At 44.1% G+C, this 18,143-nt stretch overlaps 1 protein-coding gene across 3 annotated transcripts in view; it reads left to right on the top strand.

The window, feature by feature from the left end:
- The window catches only part of LOC115474627 (putative methyltransferase DDB_G0268948), a 68,095-nt gene extending 55,842 nt beyond the window's left edge, over positions 1–12,253 (top strand). For all 3 annotated transcript variants that reach the window (XM_030210186.1, XM_030210188.1, XM_030210187.1), the window contains exons 5-7: positions 4,778–4,878; positions 8,861–8,998; positions 11,512–12,253. In XM_030210186.1, the coding sequence (XP_030066046.1) occupies positions 4,778–4,878; positions 8,861–8,998; positions 11,512–11,602 (330 nt within the window). In that variant the 3' untranslated portion in view covers positions 11,603–12,253. The remainder of the gene's footprint in view (positions 1–4,777; positions 4,879–8,860; positions 8,999–11,511) is intronic.
- Positions 12,254–18,143: the final 5,890 nt, after the last annotated feature.

Genomic DNA, 18,143 nt, shown 5'->3' with positions numbered 1-18,143 from the left:
AGTAGCAAAATCCTGTTCCTGGTTTTGCTGTTGCATTTGGTTTACTGAGAAATTGTCATTTACATCTCACTTTTAACTGCAAGCATCAGATGTAACTAAGGGGTACTTTTACTAAGGTGCACTGAAAATGGCCTGCGGTAGTGTAGGCGCGGGTTTTGAGCGCACGCTAATCCATGTTTCAGCGCGCCTGTAAAAAAGACCCTTTTTTAGAATTTTTGCCGAAAATGGGCGTGCGGCAAAATCAAAATTGCCACATGTCCATTTTGGGTCTGCAACCTTACCACCAGCCATTGACCTAGTGGTAAAGACTCTGCGGTAACTGGGCGGTAATGACCCATGAGCACAAAATGCGACATGGTGCACGTCCAATACGCACGTCCGAAAATAAAAATTATTTTTCAGATGCGCTTATCGGAGGTGCGCCAAAAATGAAATTACCGCTAGAGCCACCACGTGGTAGCCAGGTGGTAACTCTATTTTGGGGCGCGTTGGGCGCACATAGACACTTACACGGCTTAGTAAAAGGGCCCCTGAGTAAATTATTATTTCAGTAAAAGAAACAATTGTTAACCTGTACTTCTTTACACGTGAAAGTGACGCAACTTATACTTAAGTATAGTAACTAGTTACATTTACTTAAAACATAGTAGATGACGGCAGAGAAAGATCTGTACGGTCCATCCAGTTTGCCCAACAAGATAAACTCATATGTGCTACTTTATGTGTACACCTGACTTTGATTTGTATCTGCCATTTTCAGGGCACAGACCGTAGAAGTCTGCCCAGCACTAGCCCCGCCTCCCAACCAGTAGCCCCGCCTCCCCCACCGGCTCTGCCACCCAATCTCCGCTAAAACTATATATAAAAACTATATTACACTGCTTGCAGCTTTCACATTACTGTTAGCCCTCTCTCGTAAAGCCCTAGGATGCGCTACACTTCTGTTGTATTGGAATGTTTCTTCCTCCTTCCTTTTGTGTCTTTAAGGTTAATCTATCTCCTAATAAGCTGAAGTTGTAACTTAGCTCTCCTTTTGTATCTTCATAGTCCCTTATTCTATTAAATTCTTTCCTTCTGTATTTTTGTTTGTAAACCATTTAGATATTGCTGATTTGCGGTATATTAATCAAAGCTGAACCTTGAACCTTATCCCATTGATTCCACGTCCTCTTTCCTCCCTCCCCTCTCCTCTTCACCAGGGGCGTAGCCATGGGTGGGCCTGGGCCCACCCACTTTGGGCTCATGCCCGCCCAGCAACGGTGCACCTCAAGCCCAAATGACGTTTCCCTTGCTGCTGCTTACCGTCACTTCCGCTTTCCCTCCTCCCAGCCACCTGCCAGCACGCAGGTTTTGTTCCCTCCCTGCTCCCTCCCGTCATCCGCGTTGTCAGGCAGCTGTGTGTTAGCTGCACGCTGCTACAAAATATGCTTCTTCCGCCGCGGCGCTGGCCCCGCCTCCTCTTCAGAGAGTTCAATTTCGGACGGGTCGGAGAATGTGAAGCCAGCCGGAAGGAAGGAGGCACGTAGCGGCTCGGCTCCGCTGCACTGCTGCAGAGTTAGATCGCCGATGGATGGAGGTGGAAGGGGAGTGAGGGGAAAGAAGGCCAGCAGCGCGCTGGCGGGTCACGGGTGGCTGGAAGGTGGGAGAGAGCAAAAACTGCAGTGGTTGGCTGGGGGAGGGGAGGGGAGGGGAGGGGAAAAATGTGCAGCATGTCAGCGGGTGGGAGGAGGGAGAGAAATAAACCTACAGCATGCTGGCAGGTTTTCTTGAGGGATCAAGGAGAGAGGGAGAGACAGGAGCATTTGGGATGAGGGTAGGGAGTGAGACAGGGTAGTGCTAGATGGGGTGGAGGAATAATTGTTCAATGTGGGGGGAGGGATGGAGAGATGCTGCAAGGGGAAAGAGAGGGAGAATTGTTGGATAGGGGTGGGATGGGATGGAGAGAGGGAGGGAAAGGCTGCATAGGAGTTAAGTAGTAGTAGTAGTAAAGGACCAGAGAGAAAAAAAAAGTGTTGGACATGGAAGTGGAAGAAAAGGAGGGAGAGAAGAGAGGGGAAATGTTGAACATGGCATTGAGGTGAGGGGAAGGAAATATGGAGAGATGCTGTGTGGCGGGGCAGGGGGGGGGTGAGATGTTAGACCAGGGGCTCAAGGCAGGGAGAGGGAGAAAAGTTGGACATGAAGGTGGAGGAGAGGAAAGGAGAGATGCACAAGCGGGGGAGGGGAGAAAGAGGGAAGATGAATCCAGGGAGAGAAGATGGACAATGGATGGTAGAGAAGAGAAAGAACAAAATGCTGAACAATGGAGGAGGAGAGGGGAGAGAGATGGGACAGGAAAATGCTGGTGGTAAAAGGGATAGGGAGATATCAGGCTATGAGAAAGAGGGAACAGATGCTGGGCTGGAAGGGTGGAGGGAGGGAGACACTGGGAATGGTGGAAAGCATGGGGGAGAGGCCCAGGGAGTGGAGATGGCAAGGAAATAAATGAGAGAACAGTGATTACAGAGGTAGAAATATGGTAATGGTGCGTAGATTGAAGATGGAAAGGAATGATAGGCTGGGAAGGAGAGAGATGGGGAATGGGAGAGCTAGTGGGTGAAAGGAAATGGAAATGTGATAGATATCTGAAGGAAAAGATTTAGAAAGAGGATGAAATTTGAGTGTACAGAAGCAGAAAAGAAAGAAAGAAAAGAAAGATCAATATTTTAGAGGCAGGTGCAGTGAGGAAATGAAATGACAGGAGAAAAAAGACAAATGGACAGCCGCTTGAAGAATTAGCAGAAGACAGGAAAGCGGGAAAGAGAAATTGGAACCAACATGATGGAAAAATAAAATGTCCAGACAATAAAGGTAGAAAAATCACTTTATTTTGAATGTTTTAAATGGACTATGTTAACTTTGGGAAATGTGCATGGTGGATGTCTTTTTATCGTGTTAAGTAGAAAAGGAAATGCACTTTTGTTTTTTTTTCTCCAGTGTTGCAGTGCATGCTGAGGTTCCCAGTTCAATTTTGTCTACATATTTTTATTTTTAATTTGTGATCCCTTGTTCTGTAATTTGTGAGGGTCTGTCAGTGTGACTGTAACGGCAGATGAAGAGATTAGAGAGGAGAGGGAATTGGGGAGGGGCTTCTTTATTTTCTGCCCTGGTCACCAGCATGGTTAACAGCAGCCCTGACCCTTGCTATAGCTAGTGGGGATCCCCAAGCTCTACCAGCTGGGGATCTCTTCCGAAGCTGGCCAGAGCTGCCTTCCACCGAGCTTGGCAGATGGGGGCAGCATCCTGGAGCCACTGACAACTAAGCATGTATGGGGTGCTGGCATCAGTGGCTCGAGGAATTGCTGCTGCCTGCTGGGCTTGGCGGAGAGGAGTTCTGGCCATCTCTAGTGGAGGACCCCAGCTGACAGACATTGGGGATCCTCATCAGCTAAAGTATTTATATTTTGAGTTGGGGAAGTGCTGGGGGAGAGGGGGAGAGAGAAAATTTTGTGCCCACCCACTTTGTGCTCAGGCCCACCCAAAATTGGTTGTCTGGCTAGGCCACTGCTCTTCACTTCCTCGCTTCCTTTCCTGACTCTGCCCAAACTACGATCCCAAGAGTGCCTAAATGTGGCCATTGGCACTAACATTTCAAAATGATAGGAGGTGCCAAATACAATACAAATTACCCCTGTCTGGATACAATGAAAGAGCTTGCTCAATATTAGGGGTGCTCAGCACCCACAGACCTGGCTCCTATGTGTGTGGCAACAAAGGAAAAAGCACAAAAGGGTCTCCAGAACTGGAACGATGATACAATCTTTATTGAAAGTGACCCGACATGGGCCGTGTTTCGGCGCTCACCAGTGCCTGCCTCAGGGGTCGAGATGAATATCTTATATTCTTACAGTTCCAGACAGATTGTACCAAGTGCTTCATGTCGAGGTTCAGAAGAACAGTTCCACAATTCAAGATGAACAGTGCTGAACGCCTCTGAAAAAATGCAGTGAGGTTCAGTATGAATGCCAAGTTAAAAACTTGACCCCTGAGGCAGGCGCTGGTGAGCGCCGAAACATGGCCCATGTCAGGTCACTTTCAATAAAGACTGCATCATTGTTTCAGTTCTGGAGGCCCTTTTGTGCTTTTTCCTTTGTTGCTGTATTTTGTATACTTTTGGACCCTCTCTTTCTTGCTGTCTCCTATGTGTGTGGCTCACATACTTTTATGTGCACATATATTGCCATTTGATTGCAGAAAAGGCCTTTTCTGCATGTAAAACAAGCTTTACAGGTGGGAAAAACATTGCCCCTCTCCCCTACCCCTGAGTAGGCAAGACTGTAGTTGAGATCAAACTGCACCCAGTAAAACTACTATGTGTGTTTCAGAGGAGGGCTGGTGACATGTATGAGTGAAGGCTTCCTTTCTTACATTCACTGGAACAGCAGAATCCCAGCTAGAGATCAGCTCTCCAGACTACAGCTCCTTCCTGTACACAGTTTGTGTTTGGACATGCAAGGCTCCAGAGGTTTGAAAGGAAGCTTCTTTCTGTGTTACACATGCACTGAAACTGGACTTGTTTTTCAAAGATATTTCAGTGCATACCGCTGTATGGAAGAAGGAACAATTCTGGTAAAATGTTGTGCTGAGCCGCCATTTCACTAGATCAGAAATGCCATTATAACCAAAGCTGTGAAATTGCTAAAAGTTTACCAGCAAGCATGAAAGAGTAATGCATAAAGCTGAATTCTGTGACAAAGCAGTCAGAAATATATTAGTTTTTTGCATTTTGTCTTTACAGTTCTATGATTCCTTGAGTAAATATGCAAGTAAAAATACCGAGATAGTCCATTCTGAGTATGAAGCAATATTTAATGCCATCCCTTACCCAGACAAGAAGAGGTGAGAAAATGGTAAAAATGCATTGTGATTTAATTAAATGACATTAAGTGGAATTTTTTAAACAGAGTTTTGGGCTTCCTTTATGGAAAAGGCTTTGGACATAGGATCATTTTTAAGGAGTGCTTTACATGCAGAAATAGGTTTGTATGAAATTGCACATCTGAAACACATGAAGCTGCATGTGCACAGTCAGTTCACCTATAACCTTTTGCCCATACTGAGCTGAGGCATACGTGAAGACTGTTGATATACATATATGTTAAACCAGATGTTTTCTGCATACGAAAGAGCAGGTGTAAATGTAAGCATATAAATACCTGGGACAGTTTTCAGAATACACAATTACTTCTGTTTTTGAAAATTCACAGAAGCCTACACAGAGGAAAATATGCAAATATCTCCAGATTCTATGTAGTGCAACTTGAGTTGCGCGTGCAAATCAGGTCATATTCTGATTAGTACACACAACTTAATAAGCCAGTAGGTGCCGATAACTGCCACTTAGCAAGGAATTGACACTAATTGGCATTAATTAGAATTTACATGCACAACTTTCTAAGCGTATTCAGTAAAGTGGTAAAATGGTGCACATAAATTCTAAGACGCAGATTGGAAAAGGACGTGGCCGTGGGTATGGAATGGGTGGGTTGTGGGTGTTTCTAAAAACTATGCGCGCTGTTACAGAACACAATCTTTCCACGCCTAACTTAGAGTAAGCACTTACACCAAGTTATACTTGATGTAAATGCCCGTGACTCAATTTAGTTGTGTGGAATGGCGCTAAGCATCTAATATAATAACTCACACCTCCAACATTCTGAAGCTGACTCCGTGGCAGTGTGACAGTGAAGCCGTGTACTGTTTGTAGGGTTCGTAATCGCCCGCCCTCGAGGGAACTCTGTATAGTTGCCAGGGAAAGAAACACGACGTCAGAAGGAGAAGGGACCAACCACAGGCCTCGCACTTGCTCTCAGTGCCCCACCCTCGGAAGGAAGGGAATGCTGCATATAATATTCATCCACCAGAGGTTCGTTCCCTCCCTCCGAGTTCCAGGGTCGTCGTCTGCCCCCCCCCTCCCTCCCAGTTCCATTGTCCCCCTTCCCTCCCAATTCCAGGGTCCCCCCTCCCTTCCAGTTCCAGGCCCCCTCCCTCCGAATTTTAAAAGTCATCCTGACGTACCTCGCGCGATAAAAAGCATGCAGTTTCGGCACTTACTTCGGTTTTCCCTTCTCTGTCTCTCAGCTCTGGTCCCGCCATTGTGGAAACAGGAAATGAGGGCGGGAGCAGAGCTGAGAGACAGAGAAGGGAAAACTGAAGTGCCAAGCCTGCATGCTTTTTACCGCTGCTGCCAGCCACCGTAACCCCGACAAGGTAATTCAGGATGACTTTTAAAATTCGGAGGGAGGGGGCCTGGAACTGGAAGGGAGGGAGGGAGGGACAACGACCCTGGAACTGGGAAGAAGGGAGGGGGGACCCTGGTACTGGGAGGGAGGGAGAGGGGGGGACCCTGGAATTGGGAGGGAGGGGGGATGCTGGAACTTCCCTTAAAAACATTAATGGCAGAAGGTGATTACATTGCTAGCGCCCGTTTCATTTCAATGAGAAACGGGCTTTTTTTACTAGTATTCTATAAACCGTGCCTAACTTTAGGTGTAATTTATAGAATGCACCTAGGCATATTTTTTTCAACACTGATTTTGGAACCTTTGCTAAAAAAGAAACCAGCGACTCTGTTATTTGTGGGATGCTATTACTGTTTTGCATAATTCACTTGTAACCTTAACATCTGTTGTGGTTGCGAATCAAAGTTCATCAGAAACTTCAGCAACACTGTCACAGATTCTGAGATCCTCAATGTACAGTTAGCTTTGATTAAGGATAAACTGCAACTCCATAGGAAATTAGCGACCTTAGAAAATGCTAATCTCTATCTGAATTTATTGTCTTTTAAACTTTCCTAAGTTTCGTATATTAACACCCACAGATTTACTAAAGAAATACTTTGAGGAGTTGCTTCTGTTACCAAAAGAGGTGTTCTTCCTTTTGCAAAAGTAAAAAAAAATTAGGAAAGTCACAAGGAGAGTTTGATTCTAAGAGGGAACGTGACTTAACACAGGACAGTTTGGAATTAATAGCCTTCTTGGAACAATCTGATTCAGAGGTAGTTACTTGTGCTACTTTGATTGTAACCTTTGTTTTTCCTCAAGACCATGAACATATATTGCGTCTGTATTTCGAAAATAAAAATATACTGTTTATGGGACAATAGTTATGGATTTGGCCAAAGCTACCCAGAAAGGACAACATTTCTGGTGCTTCGATAAGAAATTCAGTCTCTCTATGAAACATTTTATCTGCATTTTCATATTTAATAGTGATTTTTCTCTATAAGATAAGGTTGGGGGGGGGGGGGGGTGTTTGTTTTTGTTTTTTTCTTATGCAGAGCAGCTACAGTTTTTTATAGACTCTAAGAAACTGTTGCTTCTCGCTCAAGCCCAGGATAATGACGCTGGGGATTAATGCTTGAAATTGAATGTCTTATTTCAACTCTCTTCGGATCTGCTTTGTTTCATTTTTCTTTTTTGAATATTGTGAAAACCCTTGTTGAATTCAGGGGTTATTTCCTTTGTTTTTTCTCCCCCTCCCCCACTTCCTGTTTTTATGGACTATATAGCCTTTCTTTATTTCTTAGGGGCCCTTATCACATACCATGTAAAATGAGTTTATCTTGTTAGGCAGACTGGATGGACCGTACATGTCTTTATCTGCCATCATTTACTATGTTACAATGTTTTACTAAGCTGTGTAGGTGCCTACATGTGCCCATCATGCGCCAAATTGGAGTTAATGCGTGGCCCTTGCAGTAATTTCAATTTTGGCACATCCGAAAAATACTTTTAATTTTCTGATGCACGGCAGCTACGCGTGTCAAGTGAAATTTGATGCGTGTAGAACATTACCACCCGGTTACCACATGAGACCTTACCACTAGGTCAGTGGCTTGCAGTAAGGTCTCAGACCCAAACTGGACGTGCGGCAATTTTCATTTTGCCGCACATCCATTTTCGGCAAAAATTTAAAAAGGCATTTTTTTTGTAGGTGCACTAAAAAATAATTCTGCGTGTGCCCAAAACACGCGGCTACACTACCGCAGGCCTTTCAACACACCTTAGTAAAAGGACCCCTTGGTTTCTAGTTTCTTATGAACATAAGAGTAGCCCTACTGGATCAGACCAATGGTCACGGTATCCTGTTTCCAGGCCAAGCCAGATCCCAAGTACCTTGCATAAACCCAAATCATAGCAACATTATTGCTAATTGTGCTTTTCTTTTCAAGTTGGTACTTGTAAATTAAATCTAAATAGAAATTTTAAAAAATAGCTTTCTAGCTATGATGAGCAATGAAGGAATAAAAAAAAATGCTAAATATAAGCAACAGACTAACTCAGACTACATCTAAATTGTAAAAAAGTGATTTACAAAACAGTTCACGCTGCAGATTTCACATACCTAGGAACCAAATGGTGGAACTCCTTACTACCCAAAATAAGAAGCATACAGGAGTACACCAAATTCCGCAAAATCCTGAAATCATTCCTTTTCAAGCAAACCCTTACAAAGAACAACCATAACTCAAGCAAATAAGCAATTCTTCTATGAATTGGTTATTTCTTTATTTATCATTAGCCTTCTTCTTGTTTCATGTACAATTTCTCATTCATAATAGGTTTTTCGGATGTTAAATATCCATAGCTATCCCAGTACGCCTATAATATTATATAATTAGGTTCTTACAACTAGATTATTTGTATACATTAATCTCTGTTATATACAGTATCCTATACTGTTTATTTTAAGCCACATTGAACCCAAGCTTGTTTGGGATAATGTGAGATATAAATGTCCCAAATAAATAAATAAAAATAGTGCACATACTTTTTGCATACCTAACATAGCTTATATGTGTTTTTCCTCTTTGCAGAATTACCAAGATGGTTCATAAATTTCAGATGCCTGTTGGAGACCTAATGGGGCTCTTCAAGTCTTTCTCCATGTTTCAAACCTTTCTTCAAATTGACCCTGATGCAGCAAAGAAACTCATAGAAAACACTGAACAAAGGTAACTAAAAACATAAAGGTAGCCCTTAGCAAATCATGGTAAGGGTAAAGTCAGATTTGCTACAGAATTTGTGTTTATGGTAGCACAGCCATTACTGTGAGAGCACAATATCTGATAACTCCAGAGCCGCCAATGGAGTCAGCCTTCTGAGCGGGAGATTTAGGGTCTGCTTATAGCTCTGCCCAGCCTGTGTATAGCTCCACCCACAGCTCTGCCCAGAACCGCCCACAACTCTGCCCTGACACACCGCAGTTTGCAGCCAGGAGCACCAGAAGTAGCCTCCCTTTCCAGCGACAGCAGGAGAAGCCTTCATAAAATATCATCTCCTGCTGCCACGAGACCAGCGGTAGCAGGAAATGACATTTAATGAAGGCATTTTCTGTTGTCACTGGAAACGGAGGCTGTTCAAGGGGAGATTCCGGCTCCCCAGTGGAAGTGTGGGGGATAATCCGCGAAAGCGGGAGAGTTGGCAGATCTGTAACCCCAATTTTGTTCTTTAGAATAGAAGTGCATTGAAGATATTGGGACATGAAAGGGAATCTTACTAATTAATGTGACGACCCCCCCCCCCCCCCCCCACACACACACACACTTTGAAAATGTCCCTGTTTGGAGGATGGGAGGAAAGATTTAAAGGGTGGTCACTAAGGAAACAGAACCTGACAGCCTGGTGGGAGATTCAGAACAAATCACAGCCCTAGGTGGCAGGGCCAGGAGCTGATAAGCGATTGTTTGGAGAAACAATGCTTCAGTAGAGGTATGTCATCCATTTTGTAAACCTGCACGTGTGATTGCTGCTTATCAACTACAGAGTCTGCAATCTTTTATTTGATTCTATTTGGAATGGAAAATAAACAATGGGGGATTACGGAGGATAATTTACCTAATCCCTCCTACAAAGGGCTGGCCAAAACAAGCACTTTTTAAAACTCTGTACATGTGTTTTGTGTAAAAACTGATGTGCTAATTTTCACCACATATACATGCATTCCCTTTGTGAAATAAGAAATACACATCTACATTTTAGTCCTGCCCAAGCCACACCCCCTCAGTGATTGCATGTATCAATAGCAGTTTTCTGAAATTTGGTTTTACACAGGTATATGAGGGTATTTACATATGCAAATTAAGAACAAGCCTAAAATAACCACTTAAATTTAAAGTGAGAGATATTCCACTGTCCCATCTCTGTTCTAAATGCCAGTAAAATTAAAAGTATTCTCTTTTTTGGCACATGATTGTCCAAAAAGAGGGACAGTCTTTAACCAAAGGGAACGTACCTACCTGGAAGTTTCCCTTTAAAAATTCACTGTGGCCTAAAGTCTATGAATGGCTCCCAAATTTAGGGGTCCTTTTACTAAGGCGCATAGGCGCCTATGCGTGTCAAATTGGAACTACCATGTGCCCTGGGCAGTAATTCCATTTTTTACACATGTCTGAAACGCACGGTAGAAAATATTTTCTATTTTCTACCGCGTGGCACTAACCAGGCAGTAATCGGCAGTGTACGCACATTGACGCTTACCAACTGGTTAACACATAGACCTTACTGCCAAGTCAGTGGATGGTGGTAAGGTCTCAGGCTGAAAATGAGCGCACGCTTGTTTTAATTTTGCCGCACATCCATTTTCAACCACAAAAAAAGGCCTTTTTTCCAGGCACGCTGAAAAATGGACCTGCATGCGTCCAAAATACACACCTACACCAGCGCAGGACAAGTTTTTGGCACGCCTTAGTAAAAGGGCCCCTTAGGCACCAAGAAAATGAGCACTAAGCACTATTCTATAAACAGCACTAAAAAGTTGGGCACCTTTTATAGAATAGCGCTTAGCACCGGGATCCGCACCCAATTTTAGATGTGAGCTGAAACCTGCTGTAAATCCTCATGATGGAATTAGTTGTGGATCTGTCTCATTCTATAACACTGCATGCAAATTCTACGAATGCCCCTGACCCGCCCATGGCCATACCCCCTTTTTGCATCCATACATAAAATTTATTCATGCATCTTTTTAGAATACAGACTACAAAGATGCACACATAAATTCAAATCAGTGTCAATTAGAACCAACAATTGTTTGCACCCAATTATTGGCACTAATTGGCTTAGTCAATTAAATTGCATGCGCAAATTGGCGTGCACACAATTTTGAGTACCATGTATAGAATTAGGGAGTGTGTGTATAAGAAAAGGCAGTGAAATCAGGGGTAAACAGCATATATAGATTTTATAATGTGAATACAATGTTTATTCCCCCAACTTTAATTCTTCCTCAGAAGCATATCTTTAAACTCTGAAGGCTTTCAGAGCTGAGGACAGTTTTCTAACATGGAAATCTAACTGCATTGCTTCACCATTAGCAAGGAAAATGTTGTTTGAAATATCACTCTTCCCCCCCCCCCCCCCCTCCCCCCCCAACGTTTATGCTTTCAGTTCTGGCACAAGTGTTTGGTCTCGTGAAACAAGAGTTTTATTTTGTGGCTCACTCCTTTGTTTTTTCTTTTCCTTGCAGATTTCTAGAAGTCATGGGGGTTTCTTCTAATGAAACTATAGTGGAAGTCTGGGCAAAGCACTTTTGTGTTCTTGCTCGCAAGTCATCGTAAAAAGAAAACTACTACTACTACTTATCATTTCTATAACACTACTAGACATACGCAACGCTGTACACTGGACATAAAGAGACAGTCCCTGCTCGACAGAGCTTACAATCTAATTAGGACAGACAAGACATTTCACGTTCCAGGGTTAAAGATGAGAAGGAACCATATTAATTTACAAAGCCTTTGTTTATAACAGATGCCATAATTTTTGAGCTTCTGTATCTCCCTCAACAGCCAATCAAGTTTTTGAACATTCAGAAACACATATATATCTTTCTGTACAAATAAATAAGACTGAGGTGAGGTACCTGCTCATTTTTTTTAAAGTACATATCCCCCAGGTAGGACAGTGTAACAAGTGTAACAGTTATGATGTGAAGCTGATTTTGAACCTTAAATCCTTTTTTTTTAACAAATCATAAGAGATATCGGTAGGGGAATTTCATTAATATATTACACATCAGTGATTGATAAAAATGTAATCCAATAGATGGGGGGTTTTGACACTTTTTTATTATATTTTCAAAAATTCCAACCAACTACAACATCAGATCAACTACTGTGCTTTCGGTAAAATGTCATGGAATAGTAACACGAGTATTTTTTTCTGATAATCTCAATAAGATATAAAAATAAACCAAACAATGAAACTTAGCAAGTGAGACTGAAGATTCCTGTATAAATAGCTTCGTCAGCTATTCCCCCTTGCAATAAAATCTATTATTTACCATCTTTTTCTCAGAAAGGAGGAGAACCTGTAAATCTTGGGAATTTACCTCAAACACAAACAGAGGAACTAGGAGTTCATGATTTATCAGCTTTTTTAGAAGATTCAATAACTGAAGTTCTTACTTGTGGGACATTAATTGTTTCACTTGTATTTTAACAGGATTTGAACTCAGTGATGAGATTATACTTTAAAAATTCATCTATATCATTTTGTGGACAAAAAGTATACATTTATCCAGACGTGGCAAAAGTGACACAAGAGAGAAGGAAGCAATTTTTGACTCTCAGAGAAGAGACCAGAGCTTTAGGAGCAACTTTTTTGTTGGTATATCCATGTAAATGCTTGATACATTTCCTGGGAAATAAATGTTTCTTTTTAACCCAATCAATTACGAACTTTTTTTGGACATGAAAAAGCTATTCAGTGGACCGATGGGAACAAACTGATATAGGTTAAGAATTAGTGGGAATATGCGGGTCAGGCCATTTTCCTTTTGATATTTCAAGTAATGTAATCTCAATTTTACTTAACCCCCCCCCCCCCCCCCCCCCCCCCCCAATTTTAAAATTGTGATCTAAGGAAGAGTATAGTATATAATTTACTGTGAATTTCCTTTGTTTCTTCTTTATTATTTCTCTGTATTTCACTGCAAGTTTTCTCTACTTGTAAAAATTTAAATTGCAATTTAAAAAAAAAAGCTTAATAGACCCATCACAAAACACTTCAGCATTGCAGAATTCAAGGTCAGTTATTGGCGTTCATTCATTGCTGGGTCAAAAGTAATATGGGCCTGCAGTTATAGCACATTAGTTAAATCTGAATCATATTATCTGCTATGTTCCTCTGTCATTCTGGGCCTGTTTTTCTCCCTGTTGTAATTTTATTCTTGCACAATTATATATTGTAAATTTGAATTTAAAAATGTGCAGAAATGAATTTAAAAAACAGTATAACCTGAGTTAAGCCATATTCCTTGCACTATAAAGTATCATAGTGAACAGCCATTGTCATTCTTCATTTGATTGCCAGCGTTAGGCCTTGTTTCTGTAGAAGAATGTTATAGTGCTGAATGGCTTGAGGTTTCATGCTGTGAGAACTTTCATCTTGATTCCCGGAGGTAGTGGTTCTCAGTAACACAAAATAACACAGCACAATGAAAACCAGTGGAAGATCAGTTAAACATCTGAATCTAGCAGGACTAACTGCTATAACTGGCAAATAAATATATTTATACAGTATGGGCTAGAGTCCTATATATGGTGACTAAAATCTAGGTATGTCTGATTTACGCGCCTTGTGGTATTCTATAAGCCATGTCTACATTTGGACACAGCTTTTAGGATAGCGCATAGGCCTGGTGGATGCACCTAGTTTTAGGTGCAGCCATTTACGCCAGTAAAAAGCTGGTGTAAATACCTACGCCTAAATCTAGGCGTGCAACCTCGAATTCTATAACCACGCGTGTAGATTTGATTGCCCCAATACGCCCACACTCCTCCCATTGCTGCACCCTATTTTTGGTTACACCCACCTCGTTTTAGAATATGCCTAAAAAGATCTGTGTGTAAATTCCAATTATTGCCAATTAGGTTGATAGTTGGTCATTATCTGCCAATTATCAACACTAATAGGCTCGTTAACTAATTGAGTAATGTACGTAAATTGGCCACACCCACAATTTAATGCACGTTACTGGGCACACCATAATAGAGAATCTGGGGTATGTATTTATCAAATTTATATCCCGCCTATCCAATGTTTTAAGCGGGTTACATCTTACACTCATAAAGATGAATACATAACTCAAAACTGAAACTTACCATACAATAAAACAAAAACATAAAACATGCAGCAACCCATAAAATAAGAAAAAAAATAAAATTATTCATAAAATTAATTAGCACAATGTCTCACAAAACTAAACACCGCGGCAAGCTTCCTCTAAAATAAAGTGCTACAACAGCCAAGCAGGAGCGGAAGAAAATATAATTTATACTTTTTTATTTTTTTAAAATAGAAGTCATGCCATGTAGTGAGCCTGATAAGACACAAGTTCTCAGTGCTCGAGGGACTGGGGTTTTGGCCATAGTTTTGCTCAAAACTTAAATGTTGCCTTTATGATAAAAGAAGTATGGGAAACTCCCTGTAGGTCTGTGTGCTGTGGTGCAGACTTGTTTTGATTCCTCTGTCCCATAGGGCTGACAGAGTTTCTGTGTGCTGCAAAAGTGACACCTTCATGCTCCCGGGAGGGAGGGAAATACCTGGTGGTGTGACCACTGAGTGGCATTGATAGTCCTGGGCCATCAGAGGTGCTTGAGTTGTCTGAATTTGGGGTATATAAAAGATAATGAAAGAAAACCTTGGTAGGATGGGAAGTAAACACATTATAAATTGCAATTAATAAACGGAATGAACAAAATAAATCCTATATAATAATTCTCAGCTCCAACGTTCTGTGCCTGGGATGAAGCCACATTCTAAGGTGGTCTGCTAGGCTGTGTAGATCAGATGACGTCAAATGCATTATGACGTGTCTCCTCCTTCGCGGTGCCCGTACTCCAACACCTGGCCACCAGCGGAAAGCAAACTAAGCAGTTCACGCTGATGGACTGTGTGAGAAGGGAGAGGCTGTCCTACCCTGGTTAGGCCCCTAGAGGGCGCTGTTCCCCTAAAATGTCCAGGGGGAAGGGCTGGGTGAGTCGCTGAAGGGAGCTAGTAAGGGGAGGTATAGCTGGAGGTCGCTAGGACCGGGGAAAGTCCTGGAGGTGGAAACAGGTGCAGCAGGTTATGGGCTGGGTCCTGTTTGGTCATTAACCACTTAATACCCCACCTGAGGGTGAGGGAGGAGGAGAGCTAGCAGCGGAAGAAGAGAGCTGGTAGCTGAAGCAGGAGGTCCCCATGTGAAGTACTGGCTGAGCCCTTTGGACTGGTGGTGAACTGTGTGCAAAGCAAGGAAGCTGGCTGGGGTAAGAAGGCCCTAGAGTGCCAGGGATAAGAACTGTGTGTTACAAGGACGGACTGGGTGTCCGGGTTACAAGGAAGGACTGAGTGTCCAGGTGCTTAAGCTGGAAGATTGAACTGACTAGGAAGAAATGTTTAAGCTGGAAGGACTGTTTAAGCTTGTAAAAGTGTTTTAAGCTGGAAGAAGTGTGCCCCAGGAAGGGGGAATAAAAGATTTGTAAGAGAATATCCTGTTGGTGAGACCTGACTGTGTTTGCCTTTGAGAAGCAGGTCACCCTGAGCAGGAAGGGGTAGTAGAATAATTTGCATAAAATCTACATACTGAGAACCAGCTCACCCTGAGTGAAAGAGGGACCTGGGATCCTGAGGTGGGATCTTCATCTTCACATTAGCCTCATCTTCACAATTGGTGGCAGTGGTGGGATCTGCACTGAACATCCACGTGGGCGCAGTCGGATTCCAGATCAGACCAGATGAGGGGTTGGTGTGAGATGGAGGTGCCCTGGGAGGTTCCAGAGGCTGTGGTTTCAGAAGCCCGTCGAGGGGACCAACACTAGCAAAAGCGCTTTGCTCACCTACCCCAGGTAAAGGGTACCTAGGGGGGGCGGTGAGAGTGGATACGTAAGTGAGAACTGGAGGTTTGGGAGTGGCTGTAGGGGATGGAGGAGGCCACAAACCCCTTCCCAGGAGGAAGGGGGGACACACAGGGGGAGGTGCAGCACAAGTGAGGGGGCCAGGAGAGTAAACAGGCCACACTTGGATCTTGTTTTGTGTGATTGCAGGCTGCACCCCATCGGACGGCCAGGAAGGATGGAGGCCTGAGAAGCCGGAGAAAAGTTCAAGCCGGAGAGGAGAAGGCAAGAGCACTCACCTGAGTCAATTACCGCTGGAGAGGATCTATTAAAGCTGGACATTAAGAACCAGGTTTTGGGGACTTGCAGGGGATAAGGGTCAGATAGAACCAGCTGTAAAAAAGCCCAAAACAGTCACCAGGTGACCCCTTTCTCGGAGGGATCATGGTATAGGTGGGCACCCAGGGAAAGGGTAGGGCCCGAGCCATGTGAGGTGCTAAGAGAAAGATAAGGAACCTGGGGCAAGCTAGGTGACCCCTCTCTCGGAGGGCTCATGGTAGCGTCGGGTGGCCCAAGAGGTGGGAGGGGGCTGCAGGAGAAGAGGGTCAGGTAGGGCCCGCTGCAGTGGGAGCCCCTCAAGGCCTGGTGAATGGGAAGGGCCCGGGGCCATGGGATGTGCTAAGAGGGGGGTGAGGAGCCTAGATGGGGGGGTTGGTGAGACCCAGGGATAGAACAGGGATGAGTCTAGAAAGGAGTAAGCCCTCTATGAAGAATTTCTGCTTCTCAGTGGAAAAGGCTACAAGGGTTGCTGAGGTGGAGCAGCAATTATCTTAAGTGTGGGAGTATGTGAGAAGGGAGAGGCTGTCCTACCCTGGTTAGGCCCCTAGAGGGCGCTGTTCCCCTAAAATGTCCAGGGGGAAGGGCTGGGTGAGTCGCTGAAGGGAGCCAGTAAGGGGAGGTATAGCTGGAGGTTGCTAGGACCGGGGAGAGTCCTGGAGGTGGAAACAGGTGCAGCAGGTTATGGGCTGGGTCCTGTTTGGTCATTAACCACTTAATACCCCACCTGAGGGTGAGGGAGGAGGAGAGCTAGCAGCGGAAGAAGAGAGCTGGTAGCTGAAGCAGGAGGTTCCCATGTGAAGTACTGGCTGAGCCCTTTGGACTGGTGGTGAACTGTGTGCAAAGCAAGGAAGCTGGCTGGGGTAAGAAGGCCCTAGAGTGCCAGGGATAAGAACTGTGTGTTACAAGGACGGACTGGGTGTCCGGGTTACAAGGAAGGACTGAGTGTCCAGGTGCTTAAGCTGGAAGATTGAACTGACTAGGAAGAAATGTTTAAGCTGGAAGGACTGTTTAAGCTTGTAAAAGTGTTTTAAGCTGGAAGAAGTGTGCCCCAGGAAGGGGGAATAAAAGATTTGTAAGAGAATATCCTGTTGGTGAGACCTGACTGTGTTTGCCTTTGAGAAGCAGGTCACCCTGAGCAGAAAGGGGTAGTAGAATAATTTGCATAAAATCTGCATACTGAGAACCAGCTCACCCTGAGTGAAAGAGGGACCTGGGATCCTGAGGTGGGAGCTTCATCTTCACATTAGCCTTACCTTCACAACTGTCCGGCCCAGAAAGTGCCGAGGGGGCCGAGACTCAATTGTCCCTTGTTCCCGCTACACTCCAGCACACAGGGGGTGGAAGAGGCACGCAGCAACCGTGACAAACTGACCGTGTGGAGGCGGTGAATGGGTTAGGCAGACTTTCAGGGACGGGAGAAGGGATGTCTCTGTTCCTATAAAGGCCCAAACACTGTGCGCCAGCTGATCAGCGCGCGCCAATTAGTGGGTGTCGGGGGGAACGCACCACAGCCGCCAGCCTGAGGAGCAGCAACAGCAGCACCGCTGCCGCCAGCCCCCAACGGGCGAACATGGCGTTGGTAGGCGAGTGAGGCATGAAGGTGGGAAGGAACCGTGCCCGGGGACGCCAACACATTCATGGAGAGCAAAGAGAAGGAGCGGCGGCACTCCGTCCTTAAAACCTGTCAGCAAAATGGTACAGCTGCAACTCCTTAATTCCTCCGGCCTATTGTTTTTGTTTGCTGCTGCCCTTATATCAGACCTATCTTCAAGCCTTATCCCCTTTCTGCCACCTGCCCCACATACTAAGTTGCAAACACACACACACTCACTCTGTCACAGTCTATCTCTCTCTCTCACTCACACACAGTCTCACACACACACTCGCACATTCACTCTCTCTCTCACACACACAGTCACTGACAAACACACTCTGTCAAACA

Source organism: Microcaecilia unicolor, chromosome 7 (assembly GCF_901765095.1).
Source record: "Microcaecilia unicolor chromosome 7, aMicUni1.1, whole genome shotgun sequence".
In the NCBI taxonomy this organism is placed as follows: Eukaryota; Metazoa; Chordata; class Amphibia; order Gymnophiona; family Siphonopidae; genus Microcaecilia; species Microcaecilia unicolor.
Note: the sequence above shows the minus strand (reverse complement) of the source record. Positions and strands in the feature narration are given on the sequence as shown.